This window comes from Monomorium pharaonis, chromosome 7, assembly GCF_013373865.1.
Source record: "Monomorium pharaonis isolate MP-MQ-018 chromosome 7, ASM1337386v2, whole genome shotgun sequence".
Classification (NCBI taxonomy): Eukaryota; Metazoa; Arthropoda; class Insecta; order Hymenoptera; family Formicidae; genus Monomorium; species Monomorium pharaonis.
This window is the reverse complement of record NC_050473.1, coordinates 6,374,820-6,398,305: the sequence shown is the minus strand read 5'-3', so window position 1 is coordinate 6,398,305 and position 23,486 is coordinate 6,374,820. Positions and strand designations below refer to the sequence as shown.

Sequence of the window (23,486 nt, the reverse complement as noted above, 5' to 3'; positions counted from 1 at the left end):
CTCGTCTCTCCCGCGCAGCATCTATAGTAAATGTCAATCTATCAGGAGAAGAATTCGTTAACGCTAGAATCGCTGACGACATTTTTGCTCGTGTTATGTCTAAAATCGAGTAGCATAAAAAACTGCATTCTCAGCGCATTATTATTTTTGTTCAGCTGGAAAAGAAACTTGACCAAGCTGCCAAATTTTTTACAAAAAAGACAAAAGCAACTTTTTAATAAAGACCTTTGCGCACTGATCAGTTCAAAAAATCCGGTAATTTTAAGTTTGATTAATTGTAGAAAAAATTACAAGAGATTTTTATTACGTAATAATAAAATTTTTACAAATTAGAAGCTTCGCTCTCATCATTGATCAGTTAGTTTTAATTATTAATTTACTTCATATCATTGCATCAATTCATATCAATTTACATCAATCTGCGTTTTGTTAACTAAATTAATGAAGTGAAATAAGTAATTATGAAGTTCCAAGAATAAATCAAAATATAAAATTAATTGCCAATCAGCCTTCGTGGTTGTTGGGGCATGAGAAAATAAGGTAACAAGCAAATCTTCAGAATTGCTTTTACATAATTAATTTATATATAATAATAATAATAATACATATACATATATAAACAGTTTATAAACAGTCCTAAAATTAAATTTCTAACGTGTACTTTATTTTTCTTGAAATGTGACATAGCTGTTGTATTATTTCATTGTTTGCCTTTGACTTAATTGAAGATTTATCTATGGACTTCTCCTTAATACATTGACTTTTGACTTTAGAATTGATGTATTCTCTCTTGCGACCGCTATACGTTTGAATACTCAAATGGATATTGAAGGAGCAGAGATCGTGCAAGTTTCAAGGTTAGGTTAGGTTTCTTTGGTTTGCTGATTAATAGTTGTTACACTGAAGAGAATCCAGACTCAAGATTGAAACGTTTGTAAACTGTTCATTATGTAAAGTAATTTGAAAGTTTATTTTACTTCCTTACAATCTCATATCCCAAACTACAAAAACTCACATTAGCAATTGATTTTAAACTTTGATTAATTATTTAAACACTTTGCATGATATAAGATTTGTTAACACTAACGATTTTCTTGTGTCATTTCTAAAATCAAGTCGCATGAAAAAACTGCATTCTCGGTACATTATTATTTTTGCTCTGTCGGAAAAAATCTCCTGACTAGGCTGTCAAATTTTTGATAAAAAGAGGGAAACAATTTTTGGACAAAAAGCTTCGCGTTCTGAGCGGTCCCCCAAAATCCGGCAGGTTTTCAAGTTTGATTGATTCCAAAACAAATGACAAGAAATTTTTATCAAGTGACGACGTTGAAATTTTTCCAAATCAGGAAAAAGCTTTACTCTTTCTTTATTGAGATGATTAATTCTATTTAATTATTAATTCACTTTACATTTTTGCACACTTTATAATCTGCGTGTAATCAAACTTTGCACAAGAATGTAACAAAAAAAATCGTTGTTCATATTTTAAATATCACGACATGTTTTAATTAATCCTAGTATCGACACAATGGGGAAAGATTGTAGTTGAAAGTAACAGATAAGTCTTTGATGAAGAATGACGAAGAGACGATAATGTAAGAGCGGCTATATAGGGAAAATGTAACAAAGTGTCAAAATTGTGAAAGGACCAGGCTCGCAATAGTAGCTCGTAACAATACGCCCATATCGCGCACAATCCGCGTACTAGTACTGCAGTCAATTTCATCGAGATTATATCGATCTTGCTCGCGCGTATCCGGCGAGAGAAGATTCCCTCAGCATCCCCACGGCCAGGAATAGAGATCCGACCGGCGGGAAAGAGAAAGCCCGCGCTCCCTTCCACCCGAAACTTTCTTACGCGAACTCACTCGTTCGTGGCAGGCGTATATATAGCAAGCAGCAGCTCTGACAATCGCACCTAAAATCTCATCTCACCGCGATGAGAATCGAATGTTTGTCCGCCGACGTGATCCCTGCCGTTTCCGCAGTGACACGTTTGAGGGAATCCTGACAGCACGTTTCGGGTCGCAAATAGAAAGAGAGAGGAAGAGAAAAAAAGAGAGAAAGATTAAATCAACCACATTAAATTTTCATTTAAAAAAACAGAAATTAATATCGTAATTTACAACGATGTAAAATTCGTAACATAATTGAGACAAAAAAAATATATATAACCAAATATATAATAAAAATATTTTTATATATTGAGAATTCGCATTTAGAAGCTACGACAAGAGAATTTTTCAGCATTTTATTCGCGTATCGATAGCTTTTATGTTAACTTCGAGACAGTGCTAAGTAACAAGTTTGTCGATAATTCCCGTGAGATACTTGAGAAGTTGTGTCAAGCTCGGACGGAGATACGCGAACAAAGTGGACGATCGCAAACGATACTTGATACTCGGGCACATTTACTGCGCGTAGATACGAAACTCGTTAATGTTAAATTCCGCGTGCCGGCACGATTCGACGATTCAGTCAATTAATTTCATTGCTGCAGAACGCAGTGCGCTGACGCAGCGAATAACAGGCAAAATCATGTTTATTAAGGAATTATAACGTGGAATAATAAAAAAAAACATGTTATTGAAGATTTCAGATTAAACTTAGAAACATAAATTACTAATGCTTGTTTGTAATTAATTATTATCCTTTGAAAATAACGTCTTTAATTAAAAAACTAATATTTTTTAATTAAAGACACCTTTAAAAGATGATTAATCAAAATTACATGCATCTATTAGATTTTTTATTCTTTCATTAAATATATTATTAATTTAACGCAAAATAAAAATAACAAAAACAGACAAGCACGGACAAATTAATACACAAAAAACAATACATTAAAAAATCTCAATAAAAGTAAATTAATAACAAGTATTAATTTTTTCAAAGAATTTATAATTTATCGCTATAGGATGCAACCCGAATCAAACATTTAATCACAATTCAGTCAATTGATCACAATTAATTTTCGTTCGTAATTGGAGATTGATGAAGGAGAGCGAAAGCGCGAGACGCGTCGGCGGACGAATTGATATACGCGCAAAAAAATAAATAAGATGCTCTAGTGATATAGCGACACACGCGCGATCGCGCTTAATTAGTTTGTACTGCGTGCGGCGAATCGATCGATCCCGCCATCAATCGATCACGAGTCCTTGTACTCGCGTGCGTTTTATTCTATTTCCTTCATTCACGCGCTCATGTTTACTTGCGGACACTTGCATATATATACTGAGAAAGAAATGTTGTTAATTAAATTAAATTTTCCAACTAAATTGAATTTGGCTATTCAAATATTTATATATTTTAATTAACTATATAAATACTTAAATCAAAATTTGTGCATTTAAATTAAATGCATAAATTCTTGAACAGACAAAATTTTAATTTAGTTGGAATATTTTGTCAAATCACAATAGTGTTTTCTCAGTGTATATATATATATATATATGTATATGCATTTGTCGGCAGAACACACACATTACACATTACAACACATGTTCTACCTTATATGTGTATATACGATTTTTCGATGTGTACATCGTCGTTTCTCCGCGCCATCGTGTCGCAGCCGATGTCCAGCAATTTTACCGCGAATCCTACGATTGTGCGCCTCCATAAGGTCCATAAGAAGATTTCGTATTTGCAAAACATATACAGCGACCGCTTTCTCGAGGTATTCCCTTAGAGGGATCGCCTTACACAATCGACCGTATAACTCCGAGTTTCAGTCCGGTTTATTAAATTAATATAATTCTGGAGAACAATCGGCAGCGAGTCGTTCGTTCGTCAAAGTTAAGATAAACGTGCAACCGCACGAGGGGATTGCGAATAGAGTGTGGTGAAACGAACCATGTATATAAGTGCATATGCAACAAATATGATATATATACGATACACGTACGTACAATACATTTGTATACTACATGTACATACATTTGATATCGAGTGTACGCATCGGTGTACGGAGTGTTTCCCGAATTCGCGCACAGAAAGCGCACACACAGTGTGATTTTTTTTCTCCTTCGCGCCAGATGAAATAATAACTTTCTCCTTTGACAAAGTTACGTCCGAGCAGCAGTTTTTCAATGAGAGTTTAGAGCTAAATGAGGAATGGTGCCGAAATGGATTCCTATTAACTATAACAATATTTCAATGATCGCTAATTATAAAATTTTAAAGTTATTGGTTATCATTACTGCCATGTTGGATCGGCTATTTTGAATTTTTTAATTCTGATTTCTGATTTGTAATCCTCGAGTACAAAGAGATTTTATAAAAAATCTTTTTAATATAAAAATTTGTGATACAAAGGGATAATAAGAGAAGAGATTTTGGAATTGATTTTTTTGAAACAACGGTCGAAAATAGTGTAGATGCTAGTTAATATTATACAACTTGCACAAGAAAATCTTATTTGCAAGACAAACATGTGTATACAAATAAAAAGATGCTTTTGAACATAAACGCAAAAATCGGCTTTGCTGACGTATTTAACGATTTCACCAAATAGAAAAGCACAATTGTTTTTTCTTTGTGTATGCTTTAAAACATTCGATCGAATATTTTAGGGAAATCTTATTAATAATCCATAAGGAATCCACAAATATTTTTAAGGCGTTGAATCTAATTTACTTATTTAATCAATTTACTTTATACTTAGCCTCAAACACTTTTTCTTAATTATTCAAAATAATGATTTTTGGATATTATACATAATTGTTGAACAAAATCTTTAAAGAATTAAAACAATTTACATTATGCACACCGTTTCTGATTTATGTGTGACTGTCCATTTTTATTAAATGTAGATTAACTTTAATCTCAGTTTAACTCATCCTTTTTAGATTTAGAAAAATCATGATTAGATTTAGAAAAAAATATGAAGATTAATCTAAATTTAAAGTTAATCTACATTGATGGAAATAAACATTAGTTTATGCGTATTCTTATTCAATCGCAACTTTGTCAGAGAAAATGGGTGTCAAAAAAAAAAAAAGAGAGAAAATCGTACTGCGTATTTCGCGTGCGCAAATACTGGAACATTCTATATATCAACCAGTTGTCCTAAATGAAGAAGAAAATATTAATGAAAATATTAAATAAATCAATGCGATCTTTCTTTTTGCTATAAGAGAGTTTCGCCTTATTTATATTTATGCATATTCATCGTCTGCAGATTAAAAAAAGATATATGTATGTATAGGCGACGATACTATGGCGCAATATGAGGAAGCTTATGTCAAATATAGTTCGGCGTTTCCTTTTTCCGCCATCTGTCATCCGAACGGGGACTTCTTTAAATTAATGTTATATATCCGTACACACGACTTTCGAGCACTCTGCAAGAGCACGTTTTCTGCGACCTTTTTTCATCCGTGTGATTCTATAAAAAAATAATAATTTAAAAAAAATATATAAGAAAAAGAAAAACAAAGATGCGAATGCAAAAGACACACTCTTAAACGCAAAAACTCTCAAGAGTTTTGAGACAAATACTAATGTACTTAAACCATCTGTGAGTCTGCCTCGTCTTTTATAAAGTTCTTGCTATATTCAATCAAGCGTGTATTTAATTTGTATGCCTTATTATCCCTGTTATTCCCTGGATTGATTATCAATCCCGCCAAACCATATGCCAATGGAAAAGTAAGTATAACTTTTAACGCAACGATATGTGGAATAATAATAATTATTATTATGATATTGATTATGCATACGATGGAGAAAAGTATCGACGTATCATCTTAAACGAAAATGAAACTTCAGAAACATAAATACAAATTAGAAAGTGTTTTCTATCATATAAGTAATATAACAGTTTTTATAAGATTGTTATGCAATAATTAGGTTTTTAGTAAGAGAAGTAAATATAGAGCAGACAGAGTAGTGCTACATTTTTTTTCTTTTTTTTCTTTTACATTTCTTCTACAAAATTCTTACAAGTTAATATGTACATGAAGATTTCTATTTCTTTTTGTTAATTTAGACAAGTGCTTTAGACTAATATATAAAATGCTTAATATGCAGCACAACAATATAATAAAGACTAGATTAAATTACTGATGTAATAAATAGATTTCATAATGCTATGTCTTTATCCTATATTTTTCTTATTTTCGTCTATGTGTCTTATTAGCAAATACGCCACATTCCAATTTTATGTTTTAAATTATATATTTAAAAAATATATAATAATACTAAAATGTTTTACAAACATATGTAAAATAATATATAATGTTTATAAAAAATATTCTTACTGTTATTTAATATGTGTAATTTGTAAAAAAAGATCGAGTATATTTAATTTATTCTCGCTTTTAAAGAATTTATTTTCAGATTTTACATAGAAAAAAAAACAACGTATAAATTATGGTTCTTATTTTATTAGTTAATAAAGCAAATCATATTTTTATTAGTTTTAAATAAGATATATATTTATATTATATTTAGTTTCTGAAAAATAAGTGAATATTGTTTTAAAATACTCATTAAATATTGACTTTTTTTTATTAACTCTAAAATAATTCTAAAATACTAGAAAATTATAATATATTTTACTGTATACGAAAAATGTCATACAGATACAAAAATGTAAAAAAATTTCATTTTATTCTATATCTATGCTAAAAAGATTTTCTTTATTGTTTCAATGTAAAAATAGTTCTTTTTTAGATAAGATAACTTGTTAAATACCACATTTCCTGAAAAACAGAAACCACAGTCATCCATCATACCGAGTGACCTGATTCAACAGGTGCTCTTGGTGGGGATAAACTTCTTCCTCTTCTCTAAGCAGTCTCGCTATTCGATTACTCGCGACCGGTCGTTCGAGGTTGCTCGATATTTTGCAATGCGTATCGTTCAATCAAACACGTGCACTAATTGCACAACACGTTCGCGAACAAATGTTTGTCAAATAGAATTCTCTTGTCTGACAAGTGCCGTCGAGTTATGAAAAATTTAACAAGCGCGAAGCGTTGACACTATCGAAACATTCGTGCGATATATCGATTTGTCAGTGAACCACGTGCATTATATAACCCTACTCCGGATTCCGGAGCAGTCGTCTGCCAACTGCCGAGAGTAGTTGCGTGTCGGTCGCACGCTCGTGATTATTCAGGTCAGGATCGACGTGTAGAAAACATTTTCACGCTCCTACGAATTTGGAATACCATAAAAAAACAAGTGGAATATCTCTAAAAAATTTGTAATTGACGGAAATGTAATAATATATTTCATATAGATATACGTAAATTTTATAAATTACGACAACCTATGCATGTCGATTTTCAGACACTCAGATTATTAGAATGTAGTAGAAATTAGCATTTTAATTATCTACTAATATTAATATTTTCAAACAAATATCCATCCTACTGTTATCTTTGATTATCTCTCCCAATAGACTTTGGCTGCAGCTTCATTATCTTAATGATGCGATAATCAGTTCGATATTATTGCACTTTCTACAAAAGTAGGTGGAAATTGCCACGAGCCAGCGAGAGAGTGAGAAATTGACGTGCAGAAGAGTTCATCGCGCGTGCAAAATTTGAGACAGAACGGACGGATGAGCAAAATGCTGAGTCAGCGACTGAGTAACCGCCGATTGCTAGTCGATCTCCTAGCCCTGATGTTCGGCCTGGGTGCTTGGATCGGTGTGAATGGCGTCTACGTGCAACTGCCCCTCATAGTGCACGTAGCTCCAGAAGGCTGGAGCCTGCCTGCACACATGGTGATGCTGGTGCAATTTGCCAATTTAGGTCCCATACTGTATACCCTCTACATAAAGTAAGTCCATGTTCCATAACGTATCGCAGGACGATGGCGTAACAAATTAAGTCTAACACGAGGGTCTGTTTCAGATACTCCGCTTGGGCGTACGACAAATACATCATTTACGCCTTGTTGGCTGCAGGAGCGTGTGCCTGCATCGCGTTGGCCTTTCTGTACGATTACACGTCGATTGTATTCGGCAAGGAGCACTCGACTGCACTCCTGTCTCTGATGTTCATCACCGCTTTGATCGGATGTACGAGTTCCGTCCTCTTCATGCCATACATGAGGAACTATCGTGAGATTTATCTAGTGTCTTATCTCGTCGGAGAAGGGCTAAGCGGATTCATCCCGAGCGCGGTTGCGCTGATCCAAGGTGTTGGCGGTAATCCAGGATGCATCAACGTTACCAAGCCAGGCTCGAGCCACCTGGAATTCGTGCCTGCAGAATCAACTCCAAGATTCTCCTCCTTGATATTTTTTATCTTCATCGGGACTCTGTTGTGCTTAAGTTTTCTCTCGTTCCTATGCTTGAACGTTTTGCCGATAGCACGCGGGGAGAGAGTCAAGCTCCCGAGCAGCATGGAAATGTTGCCGACTGACACGACGGCACCGCCGAGCTATAAGACTAACTCCGGCTGGAAAATGCCGAAGTATACTTATTACTATTTGTTAGTCATGATGGCTGTAGTCTGTTTCCTAAGTAATGGTACTTTACCCAGCATTCAATCGTACTCGTGTCTACCATATGGTAGCATAGCGTATCACTTAACGGTCACGCTGGCTTCCATAGCCGGTCCGTTGGCTATGTCCTTGGGTTTCTTTGTAAAAACGCCAGAAGTGAAATTCCTCAATATACTTACGGCGGCTATTTTAATACTTTCCGGCTTCGTTCTCTATCTCGCCGCAAAATCGCCTTATCCTCCCTTGCAAGATTCATGGGTAGGCGAGATGTTGGTGGTCCTCGTATGGATAACTCTTTGCGGCTTGATAGGGTTCGTAAAGATGGGCATTACCACGTTGTACCGGCCCGATCCTGGCAGGGGTCTTTATTACACCGGCGTCGCGACGCAAATCGGATCGTTGATAGGCGCAATTACCACGTTCGGTTTGGTCAACTACGCGAAGGTATTTCAATCTTATTCCCCCTGCGCGCATCTTGCGGAGAATTAACGTAACCTGTACTTAGTTTTATCATTATTTGCGTTGACAATATTAGAAAATTTATTTTTTAAACAAGAAGGGTATTAGCTATTATAAATATTGTTAAACTGTCAAAGTTCTCTCCGCAATTGTTGAGGGATACAGTGAAATGTATTTATGATTCCTATTTTTATTTCAATAGCATACACAAAGACATGCTTAGCGATTATAAATTTACTATTACAAATTTAATTTGAGACCAATACTCACATAAGGCGTAAATGTATTTATAAAACAAAAATGTTACTTTCTTCTTAATTTGTGTACGTTTCAAAGATTTCTTTTAATTCGACATTATGCACATTCTGAACAGAGCATTTTTACATATTGCGTTATCAATGCATAAACTTTATCTCTGACAAACCTGGTATAACTTATACTTATCTATAGTACTTAATATCTGAACAGCTCAACTTTAATTATCAAATTTGCAACAGATTATATGTCAAATAGTGCTCGACTCTTGCGCTTAATCTTAACGTGTTTTCTCGTATTCTCTATTTTATCTGATAAATTTTGTTGAGCAGATTAAGAATTAGTGCTGAAAAAGAGTGGGAGGGGAAACTTTTTTTACTTGCTTATTTTAATTATATCTCTATGATTCTGCTTTTGCTAAACTTGTGCAACGGAATTCTTACCTCTATTTTTATCATTTAAGTAACGTCAGTGTGTGCATATGATAAATATGTCTGTGATATTTTTAAAATGTTTAAATTGTCAGACATCAGTATTGGTGTGAATGAATGATTGAGTCTTCGAAAATGCCGATAGCGATTTTCAATCGTTGAATTAGTCAAATTCAATTGTTTACTGTTTTTTTAATAGAATGGATGAAAGAACCGATGATAAACGAATTAGTGCAATTAATTGTTGTTTTGGACATGTGCAATTATACATCTTCTCGTGATTTGTAGTGATTATGTCATCTTTTTGGCATATTCACTTGGGTAAGCATCAATGGAATATTTCTCGAACTGCCACGATTTTAATGACATTTACATTGTGTCTTAAATCTTCAATTGTCGGGAATAATGTATCATTGAGTGTAGTGGTATTAATATAAGAAGTCGAAAAACTCGCAGCATTTAATGTTCCTTTTTTCAAATACAAGAAAAATGATTTTTCTATCATTTGAAGTTCTTGAGACAATATATTATTTCTTGCTCCTAATTCTTATATTTCTATCATCGGTTATTGCATTTGTTGTTCTACAACTTTCATAAATTATACAAATCAGCAAGAACTTAAGTTGAGAGAAAACTCGATTCTGATTTTCTTGCGCAAAGTATAAAGTAAATTATGAGCGTCACAACGAATTTGCTACTAATGTTTATCACATTGACAAACTATTACTTAAGAAGGAAAACCATGTCATATAATTCTCCGTTTGATACGGTGAACAGTCTATGCTCCTATTTAGAAAAATTTATTGATATATCTTGATTAAAATGTGTTGCTTCTTCAACAGATTTTTGTTGAATATCCGTATGGACATCTCATCTAAAAGTTGTCCATTGTTCGTATCCAATTAGTAAAAGATAGTGTACTTCTTATCAGTCTGTTATTGGATATAAAGTTATTAGTTCTATGTCTGTCTTTATTTATTAGTCTTAATTGCATGATATTAGTTACATGGGTAACAAAGCTGGCTCTGTTGTCCCCTTCATCACAAAAATCAACGATTGATATGTGATAAATTATTTTATCTTGAATCATCCGTATGGATGTCATATCGTATCGAAAACTTGTGATAATGTCCCTAGCACATACCGTCTTCAAAAGTGTACTTTAACATAGATGTAATTACGCAAACGGCTATACAGTAATGCACGATTATTTCGTTAATTTCAATTAACTTCCAACCAATTGTTCAAGACATACAACTTCCGTTCTGGGGACAATTATTAAAATTCAGGCTTCTATATAATGATAATAACGTCTATTTCGTCGAATAAAAATGTAATAACAAAAATAAGTTGACAATAAAAAAAAGTAAAGGTTTTTTTATTGAGATAATAAGAAGAATATTTTTAACTTTTAGTTTTAGATAAGTTGAAGTGCAGTTTACCCTGATAGTATCAGTATATGCTTTTCACATTAATTTCAATAAAGTATTCCAGAAATTGTATGAAATCAAAAAGGCTAAGATGTACAAATAAAAAGTGTGTATGATACATCTGTGCATTTGCAATTTTTAGATATGTGTATGTGCATTTAGTATATTGTTAGCAAAAAAATATTTTAATAGCGAATATGTATTCATAATTTTTACATTATAACATGTTTAAGTAATCACTACTTAATGCCGAAAAACTGTACATAAATACAGTATATTTAATAGTTTTAATTGTAGATTGTAATAGAGAACATATATTGTTGCGAAAATTTATTCAAATGTTTATTATTTATAATAAACTATGAATTTTTAAACTTGGTGAATTTATTATTTTTTAAGTGTAATTCGCGCATGGCGTTAGAATTGTTCAAATAAAACTTATGTTTTGTTAACATCTTTTTTTTTAGTTTCCCGTAATCGGTATCTTTTACAAAATCCTTCGACGAAATCCGTTAATTAAATGAAAAAAGCATTAATGCCTTAAAATTTGAGGCCAATTAATATGACTCCATCACATTAAAAACTGTTAAAATAATCCGAGTAAAAGGAATTTTTGTTTTTGGTGCATGTGTATATGTGAATACGCTCAAGCTCGGATTGCTAGGAATCGCAGCACACCCTGACATCGCGTCATGTAAACATTGTAGACGATCGACGACTCGGCCGAATTACACACTTTTACTTCACCGCCACGTGCCGTTTCAATAGAGACAGAGAATGAACCAAAAAAGATAGACGAAACGCCTATACTTTTGTCACTATCTTTTTTGTTTATTCTCCGACTCACTCTATCGAAACAGCAGCGGTGGGCGGGGAGGTAAAAACCAAGTGCAGTGCATTCGGCTCGCGACTTATTACGACTCTTGCGCGCTGAGTTGGGACAGACCTGTAAGTTTGCAACTGTAACTTTGTTCTAATTATAAATTTTGTAGTTGCACGTTATATTCCTAATCTGTATTCGTAAAAAAGAATAAGCATGTAAAATTATTGCAACGAGATTACATGTAAAATTTGTTATTCTTTATTTTTTTTTAAATAATAGTGGTAGTATTAGTAGTAGTAGTAGTAATGCCAGAGGCATTCATCGTGAGCTGGTTACTAATAAGAAAATGCCAGAGGCGTTTATCGAGTTGGCTATTTACGAAAAAACGCCAGAGACGTAAATCGTGAGCTGGCTAGTTTTTAAAAATACCAGAGGCATAAATTATGAGCTGGCTATTTGTATGAAAAGTGCTAAATGCAATTGTCATGAGCTAGCTAATTTTTAGTTTGCTGCCAGATGCATAAATCGTGACCTAGCTATTTACAAGGAAAATGCCAGAGCTGATTGTAGTAGACTGACTACTTTTTATTTACTGCCAGAGGCATAAATTGGCTAGTTATAATAAAATATTAGAAGCATTTGTTGTGAAATAAATGCTACTGATTATCATAGAACGTAATTTTCCTAAAACGTTATAAGTGTATAATTATACAGTATGTATTATAATGTGCGTGCGCGTGGATGTAAACAAATACATTATAATACACATAATTGAAATTCTAATATTGCATACAAATGTAGATATATCTATGGTCTGCATCTGATTAAAGTCATTAAAGCAATATACAGAATTTTTTTTTAAGAACAAACAGTGTGTATATATATATATATATATATATATATATATATATATATATATATTTATATATGTATATACTAATTCATATTTTAATACGAGTTAAGCTAAGAGTAATTTTTATCTCTTTTATTAGACGCAGCACAAAAGGAGATTTAACAAATATGTGCAATGTATTGTAAATACATATGACGTCCTGATCTAGAATGATATTGAACGTAAAAAAAAGTGGCTACTACATTGCGTGATAGTACAAATGATATTTGCATAGGCCACATGGAATAGGATATTTTTATATGTATTCCTGAGCCATGTTATGTGGAGTACTGCTAATGGTAATGCAAAAAATAAAGCTTACATTGTAATATAAAAATCAAAATTGTGAATGTTGACATTATTAATATAATCACATTATCGATTTTTAGTTTCGTAAGTGCCGCGCAGAATCTCAGGAGTTAATCAAAAATTGAAAATAAAACTTTGAAAACATAAATATAACTAGAAAATGTTTTCTATCGAATGATATAACAATTTTTATAGAATTGTTTAAAATTTTGCAATAATTGAGTTTTTTATAAGCTAAGCGAAAATTTAGCTGATAAAGTAAGCCCGAAAATCGATCGAGTAGGCAGTAATGTAACATTTTCCTTTTTTTTACATTTGTTATCTTTACGAAAAACAAGTTAATGTATATAACGATTTCTAAGAACCTTTTACTTCGATATTATAACGCTCTTCTTTTATAACCATTCAAAAATTCTGAAAAATTAAAAGCTACACTTTAATAAAAAGAAAAATTAATATACATAGACGCTCAGAAGTATAAAAATAATTCCATTTTATTCTATTCTGAGCAAAATGCTCAGACAGCGATTGAGCAACCGAAGATTGCTAATTGATCTCCTCGCCCTGATGTTCGGTCTGGGTACCTGGATTGGTGTGAACGGCATCTACATTCAATTGCCGCTCATAATACATATAGCACCTGAAGGCTGGAGCCTACCAGCCTACTTGGTGATGCTGGTGCAATTTGCCAATTTAGGTCCCATACTACATAGCCTCTACACAAAGTAAGTCTGTGCTTCATAACGTATCTTGGTGATGATTGCGTAACGAGTCTAACACAAAGGTCTGTCTTAGGTACACTGCTTGGGCATGCGATAAATATATAATTTATGCCTTGCTGGCTGTAGAAACGTGCGCCTGTGTCGCGTTGAGTTTCCTGTACGATCATACGTCAGTTGTGTTCGGTAACAAGCACTCGACCGCCCTCATGTCGCTGATGTTCGTGACCGCCCTGGTCGGATGTACGAGTTCCGTGCTCTTCATGCCGTACATGAAGAACTATCGTGAGATTTATCTAGTGTCTTATCTCGTTGGAGAAGGACTGAGCGGATTTGTTTTGAGCGCAGTTGCGATGATTCAAGGTGTTGGTAGTAGCACAGGCTGCGTCAACGTTACCAAGCCAGGCTCGAGCCACCTGGAATTCGTGCCTGCGAAACCAACTCCAAGATTCTCCTCCGAGATATTTTTTATCCTCGTCGGGACTCTGCAATGCTTGAGTTTTCTCTCGTTCCTAGGCTTAAACACTTTGCCTGTGGTATGCAAAGAGAAAGTCAAGCTTCCGAGCTGCATGGAAATATTGCCGACTGACGCGACGGCATCGCCGAGCTACAAAATTAATTTCCGAAAAATGCCGAAGTTCATATATTATTATTCATTAGTCATGATAGCTGTCATCTGTTTCCTCTCTCACGGTATTTTACCGAGTATACAGTCGTACTCCTGTTTACCATACGGTAATACGGCGTATCATTTGACAGTCACGTTGACTTCTATAGCCGGTCCTTTGGCCATATCCTTCGGTTATTTTATGAAAACACCGGAAGTGAAACTGCTCAATATCCTCATGGCAGCAATTTTAGCACTTTCTAGCTTCGTTTTGTATCTAGCCGTAAAATCACCTCATCCTCCCTTGCAACATTCGTGGGCGGGTAAATTGATGGTAGTTCTTATATGGATAATGCTTTGCGGTTTGATAGGATTTGTAAAGATGGGCATTGCAACTTTGTACCGACTCGATCCTGGAAAGGGTCTTTATTATGTTGGTGTCGCAACACAAATCGGATCGTTCATAGGCGCAATTATTATGTTCGGTTTGGTCAATTACGCGAAAGTATTCCTGTCTTATTCTAGTTGCCCGTATCCTACAGAAAATTAACGTAGTCTTTAGTATAATGTCTAAAGAACACGCAATTTTAATAAAATTTAAAATCTGTTATCATTAAAAGTACTTCCAAAATAATGAGAAAAGATTCTCATTTCATCACCAATACTTAAAAAAGTCAAAGTTTTCTAATAATAAAAAAGAGAGAGAGAAAAAGAATTTAATTGCAGACATTAATTACTGTATACAATAGAACAATTAGTAAAGTCAAACCTTTTTAAACATTTTAGTGTTAATTATTTCGATAAAATGAGAATCGTTGTTCATCATTTTGTGTAAGTACTTTTAGTAGTAAGTTTCGAATAGGTAATGTCGTTTTATTAATAAAAAAATTCGTAACTTAATTAATTCAGTAGTGGGCAAAATTTTATTTTATTGATTAATTGGTCGATTAATAAAAACAACTGAAAATTTAGTTTTTGATTATAATAAATAAAATTTTGTAAAGTAATTCAGAGACATTATATTAATTAAATTTTTAATCAATAGAACAAATTGATTGAAATAAGTTGTTGTAATTGTAATTACACAATTTAATCGAAAGAATGAAAATAATTAATTATCACTGACTAAAAAATTAATCGTTAATTTGAGTCATTAATTTATAACATTGATTAATATCTAAATAATGCGTGTTAATTAATATAATTAATAAACTAATTTAACTTACTTCAATTATTTGTATTGATAATGCTAGAAAATTAATTTTACGATTAGAAAAAAGGATTATCTATTTTATATCATGATTGAATGTAATTATAATACTTATTTTTATTTTTGTTATATGTAATAGTATATTGTGTAACAAATGCAATGAGTCGATTATAGCCGATTTGCACATGTTGCACACAATATTTTTTGTTACCTGTACGTCGAAATGTGATCCTTGAGTATAAATTAACAAATGAGAAAAAGATCACTTTCGGTACACAGATAGCGAAAAGATACTTAACAATTACTGAGTTATTTTACTTAATTTATTAATTATTATACTTTAATATTATAAATTTACTTTTGAGACCAATATTCGCTCAAGACATGGAACTATATATAAAACGATAACATTTTCTTCTTCTCTATACATTTCAAATGATTTTTTGTGCGCTTTTCATGCACATTCTGAACAGAGAAGCTCTTTACACTTCGCGTTATCGCATCGTGACGTGCACTTCTCTTTTATAATAAATCTCTAATATAATATTTATAATTATCTATATTTTAAGCTAAACTTCAACAATTATTAGATTTGCGATAAATTGTATGCTAAATAATGCTCGGGGTAATCATGTTATGCAAATGCACATAATGTGTTTTCTGTATGATTGCAAACGTTCTATTTTATCTGATAAACTTTACAGAGCCGATTAGAAATCAGCGCTGAAGGGGAGGGGAGGAATAGTAGTTCTTTTATTAACCCTATTATCACATCACATCGTGACTCTGCTTCTGATAAACTTGTGCAACGGAGTGTTCTTATCTTCATCTATCATTCGTAGAGAAGAGAAACGTATATGCATATCTCATCATATATTTACGGAATACTTGAGGATCAATATTGATGTGAGTGATCGATTAATTCTATTCGCGTGAAGTGCCGATAGCGATTTCCTTTTTCGTGATCAAAGCTGTATAGGCAAAGGCTCTGATTCACCGCCGACCAGGGATGAATAAAAGAACCGATGATACGCCGAGAGACAGTTGGCGATTCAACTATCACTTTGGATATGCTAGATGTGACCGCGCGATCGTCCATCTACTCGTCATCCTGTTCGGCGTGTCCACTTGGATCGGCGTCAATGGGATATTCATCGAGCTGCCGCTGCTCGTCGGCATTGCCCCGGAGGGCTGGAACTTACCCGCGTACATAGTAATAGTCGCCCAATCCGCGAACGTTGGTCCCGCGATATACGCTGTTCTGCACAAGAGCAAGTGCCAGCCGAACGAGTCGTTGTGCATACTGTGCTTGCTGTGCTCGCAGGTACTCGCCATGGGGTCGCTGATATTCTTTTACGACAGAACCCTCGTCATCGGTGGCGAGAGGCACAGCCTGATCCTGCTCGTCTCGGTGTTCTTCAGCGCGCTGGTCGGTTGCTTCAGCTCGGTGCTGTTCATGCCTTACCTTCGCGACTTCGACGACGTTTATATCGTGTCTTACTTCGTCGGCGAAGGCCTGAGCGGCGTGCTGCCGAGCGTAGCGGCACTGATACAAGACGTCGGGGAACGCGCGACGTGTTATACTCCTCTTGCAAACGCGACGGCAGGGATTCCCCCTGGCGCGTTTCCCGAACTGAAGTTCCCGGAGCAATATTACTTCCTGTTTCTCACCCTCGTGCTCGTACTATCGCTCATTGCATTTATCGTTCTGCGATATTCACCGTTTGTGCAAGTCAGTAGATGCCGGCACGATTCTGATTTTCTCGCGCAAACTAAAGCAGACTGTAAAACACGCGGCATCACCGTAAACGTTCATGGCATCAATGTCGTTGACCGCACGTCGGCCGAGAAGAATAACGAGATGCCAAACGGTTCGTCTGCGTTTGACGCGGCGAAGAGTTCGCCCGTATTCAGGAAATTTTATTTGTACATCCTAATTGGAGTCTGTTGCTTCTTCAGCAATGGATTTCTGCCAAGTATCCAATCGTACTCATGTCTACCTTATGGCCATCTCGCCTATCAGTTGTCCATTGTTTGCTCTCAATTCGTGAACCCGTTAGCATGCTTCTTGACCATCTGGATCATGGCATCGGATATAAAAATTATTAACTGTCTGTCCCTGTTATCCTTAATCGCCGGATGCTACGTTATAAGCGTGGCTTTGTTGTCTCCTACGCCGCCCTTGCAAAAATCAACAGTCGGTATCGGATTGATTATTCTGTCCTGGATCATCCTAATGGGTGTCATATCGTATCTAAAACTTGTGATAGTGTCCCTCCTGAAGCACATTTCGTCTTCAAAAGCGCTCTTCAACATAGGTGTAGTTATGCAAACAGGTTCGGCAGGCGGTGCGATTACTTCGTTTGTTTTAATTAATTTCACTGATTGGTTCAAAACGTATAGCTCCTGTTCTGAGAACAATTACTAATTACCTCGAGCTTTTTTCTATACAATAATATATGTACCTATATTTTGTCTATATAAATTAAAGTGCAATAATAAAAATAAGTAAACAATAAAAAGAATGAAAATTCTATATAAGATACAAATAATAATAATGTGTATCATATTTAGCTTTAAATAAATTAAAAATACATTGCACTAAAAATATCCCGGGAAAAAATGTTTCATATAAAAACATATATAATGAAACATTTTTTCCCGGAATATTTCTAGAACAAAAAAACATAATTTACTCGAGCAGTATCAATACAGTGTATATGATTCTATGTTAATTTCAGAAATTATATTAAATTGAAAGAAGCTGTTTATGTATGTGTGTACATCTATGCATTTTTACATACATGTCTATTTATATTTATGTACATTTATATGTATTTAGTATATTTAACCAAATATACATATATTTTAATAGAATAAAAAATGTGAAAATTTATTTCACAGAATGTCTACAGAAAAGGAAATCTAGAAAACGCGAAATCTATATATATTTTACGTCTATGCTTTTAATTGAGTTAGTTCTCCATTCATATAACTGTTAACACATAATAATTATATATTAACTTTGTATAAGCTCTTCACTTTAATTTAATAAAATTTAAAAAATACATTCATTTTTAAACACATTTAATCCTGATAATCTATATTATAAACTCTTGATGAATCTATCATTTTATAAATATAATTTACGCAAATGCAATTGTTATTTTCGAACAAAAAACTTAAGGTAAATTTTGCTTTTTTAAACTCTTATTTGCTGAAGCTTCCGGAACCTTTTATATCATAATTCGACATCGAAGTCTGTTGATTAAGCTTGTTAAATGCAAATTAATTAAATTGCAAGAGCAATTTAATTAAACTTTCTCAAATCGAAAAGCGAGAATCGAATGCAGATAGACATCTGCGTTAATTTCTTTCGCGACACCCTGTGCAGGTGGCGTTACTCGTGTGTGTGTGTGTGAGATGTGAATATGTGTGCGTGCGAGTGTATGCGCACGGTACGTGCATGATATGGCTCTCAGCTGTATACGGAGTGGAGACGTGATAGCCGTTGTTGTTTAATACAACGGATCGAATAACGATAAGTCCAAGTTTACAATCTATGTGCCGACAATCCTCTTTGTGTGGAGCCGCCGCATCTGTCTCTCTCGAGCAGATCGAATGAAAATACTCGGCTTCGTAGAACGTGAGGAAAAATGGATGACGAGAACGCAGGCTGCCCGTACGATAGCGAGGAGGAGGAGGAGGAAGAGGACGAGGACGCGCAACTGTCACTGCAGCATCTTCCAGTCGAGGTTCATAAAAAAAAAGAAAAAAAAAGGAGAGAGTCGATTCTCGTGTTTCACGTATGCGTTTGCTAAATTCTTTTTGTTTTTATTATTAATCGCCTCTGTCATTTCTCATCCCGTCAGTAGTCGCTTGTCAACAGAAAGTACAGTGTGTTGAACCAGCGACAGTCGACTCTCTCTCTCTCTCTGTCTCTTTCTTTCCCTCTCCCTCTCTCCTACTAATAAAAGTGTTGGTTCAATTTCTTCATTGTGCTGTACATTTCAGATTTTCTTGCATATATGCTCCTTCCTGGAGGCATCGACCCTGGTGCACGCTTTGAGCCTAGTGTGCAAGCAGTTCTACCTGATTCTGAAGGATGACTCGCTGTGGAAAGCGCGAATCAACCATATATGGCCGGATGCCAGCTACCCGCTGTTGCGTCCTGGTTAGCTCAAATTGATAGACCACTCTTCTTATGCCTTGTGCACGATTCACCGCACCCTCACTTTGTAAAATAAATTAAACACCGTCCTTATCGTTCTACGCTGGCGCGCTGTGTTCAAACTTGCACATGCATATGTAGGTCATCATGCACATCTGTTGCTTACATCAAGCGATTACATTTTTATCTTATATATTATATTATAATATACATTTGTTATTGATGAGAAGTTGAACGAATTTTAAGGAGTTTCATTTGTTGAACTAACCTAATATGCATAAAGTAAAACTTTAAATTTGATTTCTCGATCAGGAATATAGTTTATTTGTATTTGATTTAAGTTGTATGTATAAGCTTTTTGTATTAGTGTTACAATACTTTATAATTAGTACAATATGAACATAAATATTTCTTTGAATAAGTCGAATGTTATTTTCAGCGAGGCCGGACAAGCTGTTTTGGAAATTGTCATGCGTCGCGATCGAGAAGCAAACGGCGTTATGGAGATATCAGAATTCCACGGAGAAACTGATAATTGCAAATGCACAGTACAGCACAATCGATGCTCTATTACTGATGCACGTAGGTGTACATTGTACTAAGTGTCTCTGTCCAAGCGAAACAGAAAATTATCGTAGCATCAAAACGGCATCACAAAATTAGTTTAAAATGATTATGCTAGTTTAAAGATTTAACATTAATCATTTTCAATCAGCAATGATTCGTTTTAATGTCATTTTGATCTGTTGTTATGCTTGAGATATTTCTCTTTGTGGGAAATGGTATAATGTTAATTTCAATTTGTAGAATGGAACCACGTGCATCGCAGGCGCAAGAGATCGCACCCTGGTTTATTGGAAACTTCCCTCGCACGAGAAGCTACCCTCTCACGAGATCGGCAACTCCGTCTGCATAGATTCCGCGCATAACGGATGGATCTGGGACCTGACCGCGATAGATAATACGATCTACAGTTGCAGTTGGGATCAGAGCGTCAAGTCGTGGATGCTCATGAGCACCGGCCTCGTCCAGCAGAGAACCTACGAAATGTACGCGATAGCAAAACTGCCTCTTTCGGCCGTTTCATGATAAGAAGTCTAAATTATTCGAAATACCAAACGCCACATTCCGTGTCTCGCTTGTCGTGACAGACGATTCGGAAACGTAATTCTAAAATTCACGCTTGCCGAAATTTATTGCATATTATCATTTAGCGCGTGTCTATTTTCCATCAATGTCAAACATTCTAGGAGTGTACCGGGTGCGTTGCTGTGCGTGTCGTCGTGTCCAGAACAGTCTCTCTTCGCGACCGGCTCGTACAGCAGAACCATATTCGTGTTCGATTCAAGATCGGGACACAAGCCGATCAGGCAGTATCGACCACACAACGGGGCTGTGATTAAGCTGGCCATGAACTCGGAATACATTTTGTCCGCCAGCGAGGACAAAACGGTGTCGGTTTGGGATCAGAGGGCTGGACGCACCATGAAGTCTATTACGGTAACCTTATCTCGTATTTTTAAGCGCAAATTACTGGCATTTTTTATTAGAAGATATCTTTGAATTGACTTTATAAAGTTTCAAATTCTTTTACATAATTAAAGTATGCACAAAAATGAAAAGAACGATATTAATAACGAAAAAAATTTTCCTAACAAAATATTTATTAAGCTCAAATTTTTTTATTCAAAAATATTTAATAAAAAATATTGATAATTTGCTTCCTCTTTAATGTCGAGAAGAGTGACGTAGTTATTATATCGCGAATATATCTTTTAGATTTCAGGTGAAGCATTTCCCATGTGTATGAGCATGCAACGGGATTGGGTTTGCGTCGGGGACAGCACTGCTAAGTTGCACGTGTTAAATCCAAAGAACGATTTTGAGCTAGTGAAATCTTATTCCACTGAACATACGAAAGGGATAACGGGGGTACATTTGACGCATGGATGCCTGATAACAAGCTCCACGGACGGCACTGTCAGAATTTCAAGCCCTACGGATCCGCCAAAGCCCATTACTACTTTGATTTCGGGGTTCGGAGAAATTGCTAGCGTGAGTAAGATATGCGTGGGACATTTGTTGAAAGCGTTGTATCATTGTCTTTGAGAAAGAAATTCTAAATATTTACGTATAAGATAAGAGAAATACAGTTTGAAAATAAAATATTTACTTATAGTTAAATTTTGAAATTGTTTTATCATTATTTATTTAATATTAACTCTGCTGCTCTAATTGAATCTATTTGACAAAAAAATTTTTATTTTCCAATATTTTAATAATTTTGTTTGTGATGTAAATCTCTTTTCTACAAAAAATTTCGTTTTTATTTTCAGAAATTTTTTTAATCGTATAGATCTGAATAATATAATAAGAAAGTTGAATAAAACAGCAATATTAATTAAATGAAGAAATTAATGATATTTTAAAGGCTTATAATATAGCTATAAATGTTATATATGTACATATATGTATATATACATCTATGTATTTATTCTATACATATATAATATATATAACAGAGTATCTAGCAACAGGTGGGAGAAATTTTAAAGAATAATCTTTAATGATAAAATAAAATATAGTTAAGCATAACAATATTGTGATTAAAACTTCATTTTTTAGTTATAAATATTTAAATATTTACGTAAAAAATGCCTAAAGCACATGAATATGTAGATATTATAATTAAAAAATACCCAAAATTTTGTTACTTTTAACTTTATAATTTTGCATAAAAGATACTTGAAGCACATGAATTTGTAATTAAAAAATTAAGTCTTAATCGCCATTTGATTTCATGATTTTCGTCTTACTTTATCTAGAATCACACTCCTTAAAGTTTCTTTCATTCGCTGCTGAACATTTTAAATATATATTATATTTTATTTGTTTTTTTCCCATATATATTAATTTATTTTTAAATTTTCTTTTCACTTTGCAGATGGACTATTTGAATGGGATTCTCGCAATATCTGGTATTGATATCGCGGTGTGGCGCCCGAAATCAACGTGTTCAACGAGACATCAATGAACGGAGAATTTCTATACATGTTCTATAGCTATTCTATAGCTATATTGCTTTAATATGTAATATATTCTTAGTTTTTACTAAAATACTATTTTAAATCTCGACAATGTAATATATACCGTTCCGCGAAATTAAAATTATATCGTATCGTTCTGTTGAAAATTCGTTTTAGTAGAAGCTTCACTAACATTGCCTACAATTATAAGCTAAGCTTATAATTATAGCATATTCATAGTGTAACCTTTTACGTCAAAAAAAGGAAAAAAAACATATTTTTATAGTATAGTTAAGTTCCACAAGCATTTAAATAAATTTTATACATTTATTGTACGTCATATTATTGTATTGTTGTTCGTCGTTTTACAAGTTTTCTGACGAGTGTTACATTTTAATAATTTATTTTCTTCGTATAAACTGCAATGTTTAAAGAATACTCTTCGAATACTAGACACCTGTTTATAACATTTATAAACAAAAATACAAGTCATGTATTCGAATAACAAACAAATGTTCCTCATTCCTATTTGCCTAATAAGAATCACGTTTCTTCCGAATTTTCGCGAATGCGACTTACAAAATTGTGCATCGCAGATTGTGATCTTTTTTCACGAATAATTTGTATATCACGAAATTCATACAATTCAAAATCGTACCTGCAATTAACAATTATAGCTATAACTTAA

General features: G+C 34.1%; 4 protein-coding genes across 10 annotated transcripts; all 4 read left to right on the top strand.

The window, feature by feature from the left end:
- The first annotated feature begins 6,492 nt into the window (after positions 1-6,492).
- LOC105836107 (solute carrier family 52, riboflavin transporter, member 3-A) lies at positions 6,493-11,415 on the top strand. 6 transcript variants are annotated; one of them, XM_012679922.3, is made up of 3 exons: positions 6,493-7,129; positions 7,488-7,797; positions 7,872-11,415. In XM_012679922.3, exons 2-3 carry the CDS (start codon positions 7,577-7,579, stop codon positions 8,953-8,955), a joined length of 1,305 nt encoding a protein of 434 aa, XP_012535376.2. In that variant the 5' UTR covers positions 6,493-7,129; positions 7,488-7,576; the 3' UTR covers positions 8,956-11,415. The 6 variants fall into 6 exon arrangements, with proteins under 6 accessions (XP_012535376.2, XP_012535375.2, XP_012535373.2 ...); XM_012679921.3 differs by having other exon boundaries at positions 7,485-7,797; XM_012679919.3 differs by having other exon boundaries at positions 7,415-7,797.
- Positions 11,416-11,625: 210 nt separating this feature from the next.
- LOC105836098 (solute carrier family 52, riboflavin transporter, member 3-A) lies at positions 11,626-15,089 on the top strand. The gene is made up of 3 exons (XM_036289867.1): positions 11,626-11,989; positions 12,857-13,790; positions 13,861-15,089. Exons 2-3 carry the CDS (start codon positions 13,579-13,581, stop codon positions 14,939-14,941), a joined length of 1,293 nt encoding a protein of 430 aa, XP_036145760.1. The 5' UTR covers positions 11,626-11,989; positions 12,857-13,578; the 3' UTR covers positions 14,942-15,089.
- A 573-nt stretch (positions 15,090-15,662) lies between these two features.
- LOC105836097 (riboflavin transporter 2) lies at positions 15,663-18,115 on the top strand. Of its 2 annotated transcripts, none has more exons than XM_012679901.3 (2): positions 15,663-16,507; positions 16,581-18,115. In XM_012679901.3, the coding sequence occupies exon 2, from the start codon at positions 16,611-16,613 to the stop codon at positions 18,027-18,029; it is 1,419 nt and encodes a 472-aa protein (XP_012535355.1). In that variant the 5' UTR covers positions 15,663-16,507; positions 16,581-16,610; the 3' UTR covers positions 18,030-18,115. The 2 variants fall into 2 exon arrangements, with proteins under 2 accessions (XP_012535355.1, XP_012535354.1); XM_012679900.3 differs by having other exon boundaries at positions 16,573-18,115.
- A 626-nt stretch (positions 18,116-18,741) lies between these two features.
- On the top strand, positions 18,742-23,307 carry LOC105836099 (F-box/WD repeat-containing protein 9). The gene is made up of 7 exons (XM_012679903.3): positions 18,742-19,356; positions 19,616-19,775; positions 20,212-20,354; positions 20,580-20,821; positions 21,023-21,272; positions 21,552-21,827; positions 22,717-23,307. Exons 1-7 carry the CDS (start codon positions 19,258-19,260, stop codon positions 22,804-22,806), a joined length of 1,260 nt encoding a protein of 419 aa, XP_012535357.1. The 5' UTR covers positions 18,742-19,257; the 3' UTR covers positions 22,807-23,307.
- The last annotated feature ends 179 nt before the right edge of the window (positions 23,308-23,486 follow it).

Bases quoted from the DNA above. Each gene is read 5' to 3' on its own strand.
- LOC105836107 (XM_012679922.3), top strand. From the start codon at position 7,577: ATGAGCAAAATGCTGAGTCAGCGACTGAGTAACCGCCGATTGCTAGTC. The intron at 7,798-7,871 runs GTAAGTCCATGT...GGTCTGTTTCAG, and splicing joins CTGTATACCCTCTACATAAA to ATACTCCGCTTGGGCGTACG.
- LOC105836098 (XM_036289867.1), top strand. From the start codon at position 13,579: ATGCTCAGACAGCGATTGAGCAACCGAAGATTGCTAATTGATCTCCTC. The intron at 13,791-13,860 runs GTAAGTCTGTGC...GGTCTGTCTTAG, and splicing joins CTACATAGCCTCTACACAAA to GTACACTGCTTGGGCATGCG.
- LOC105836097 (XM_012679901.3), top strand. From the start codon at position 16,611: ATGAATAAAAGAACCGATGATACGCCGAGAGACAGTTGGCGATTCAAC.
- LOC105836099 (XM_012679903.3), top strand. From the start codon at position 19,258: ATGGATGACGAGAACGCAGGCTGCCCGTACGATAGCGAGGAGGAGGAG. The intron at 20,822-21,022 runs GTACGCGATAGC...CAAACATTCTAG, and splicing joins CAGCAGAGAACCTACGAAAT to GAGTGTACCGGGTGCGTTGC. The intron at 21,273-21,551 runs GTAACCTTATCT...TATATCTTTTAG, and splicing joins GCACCATGAAGTCTATTACG to ATTTCAGGTGAAGCATTTCC.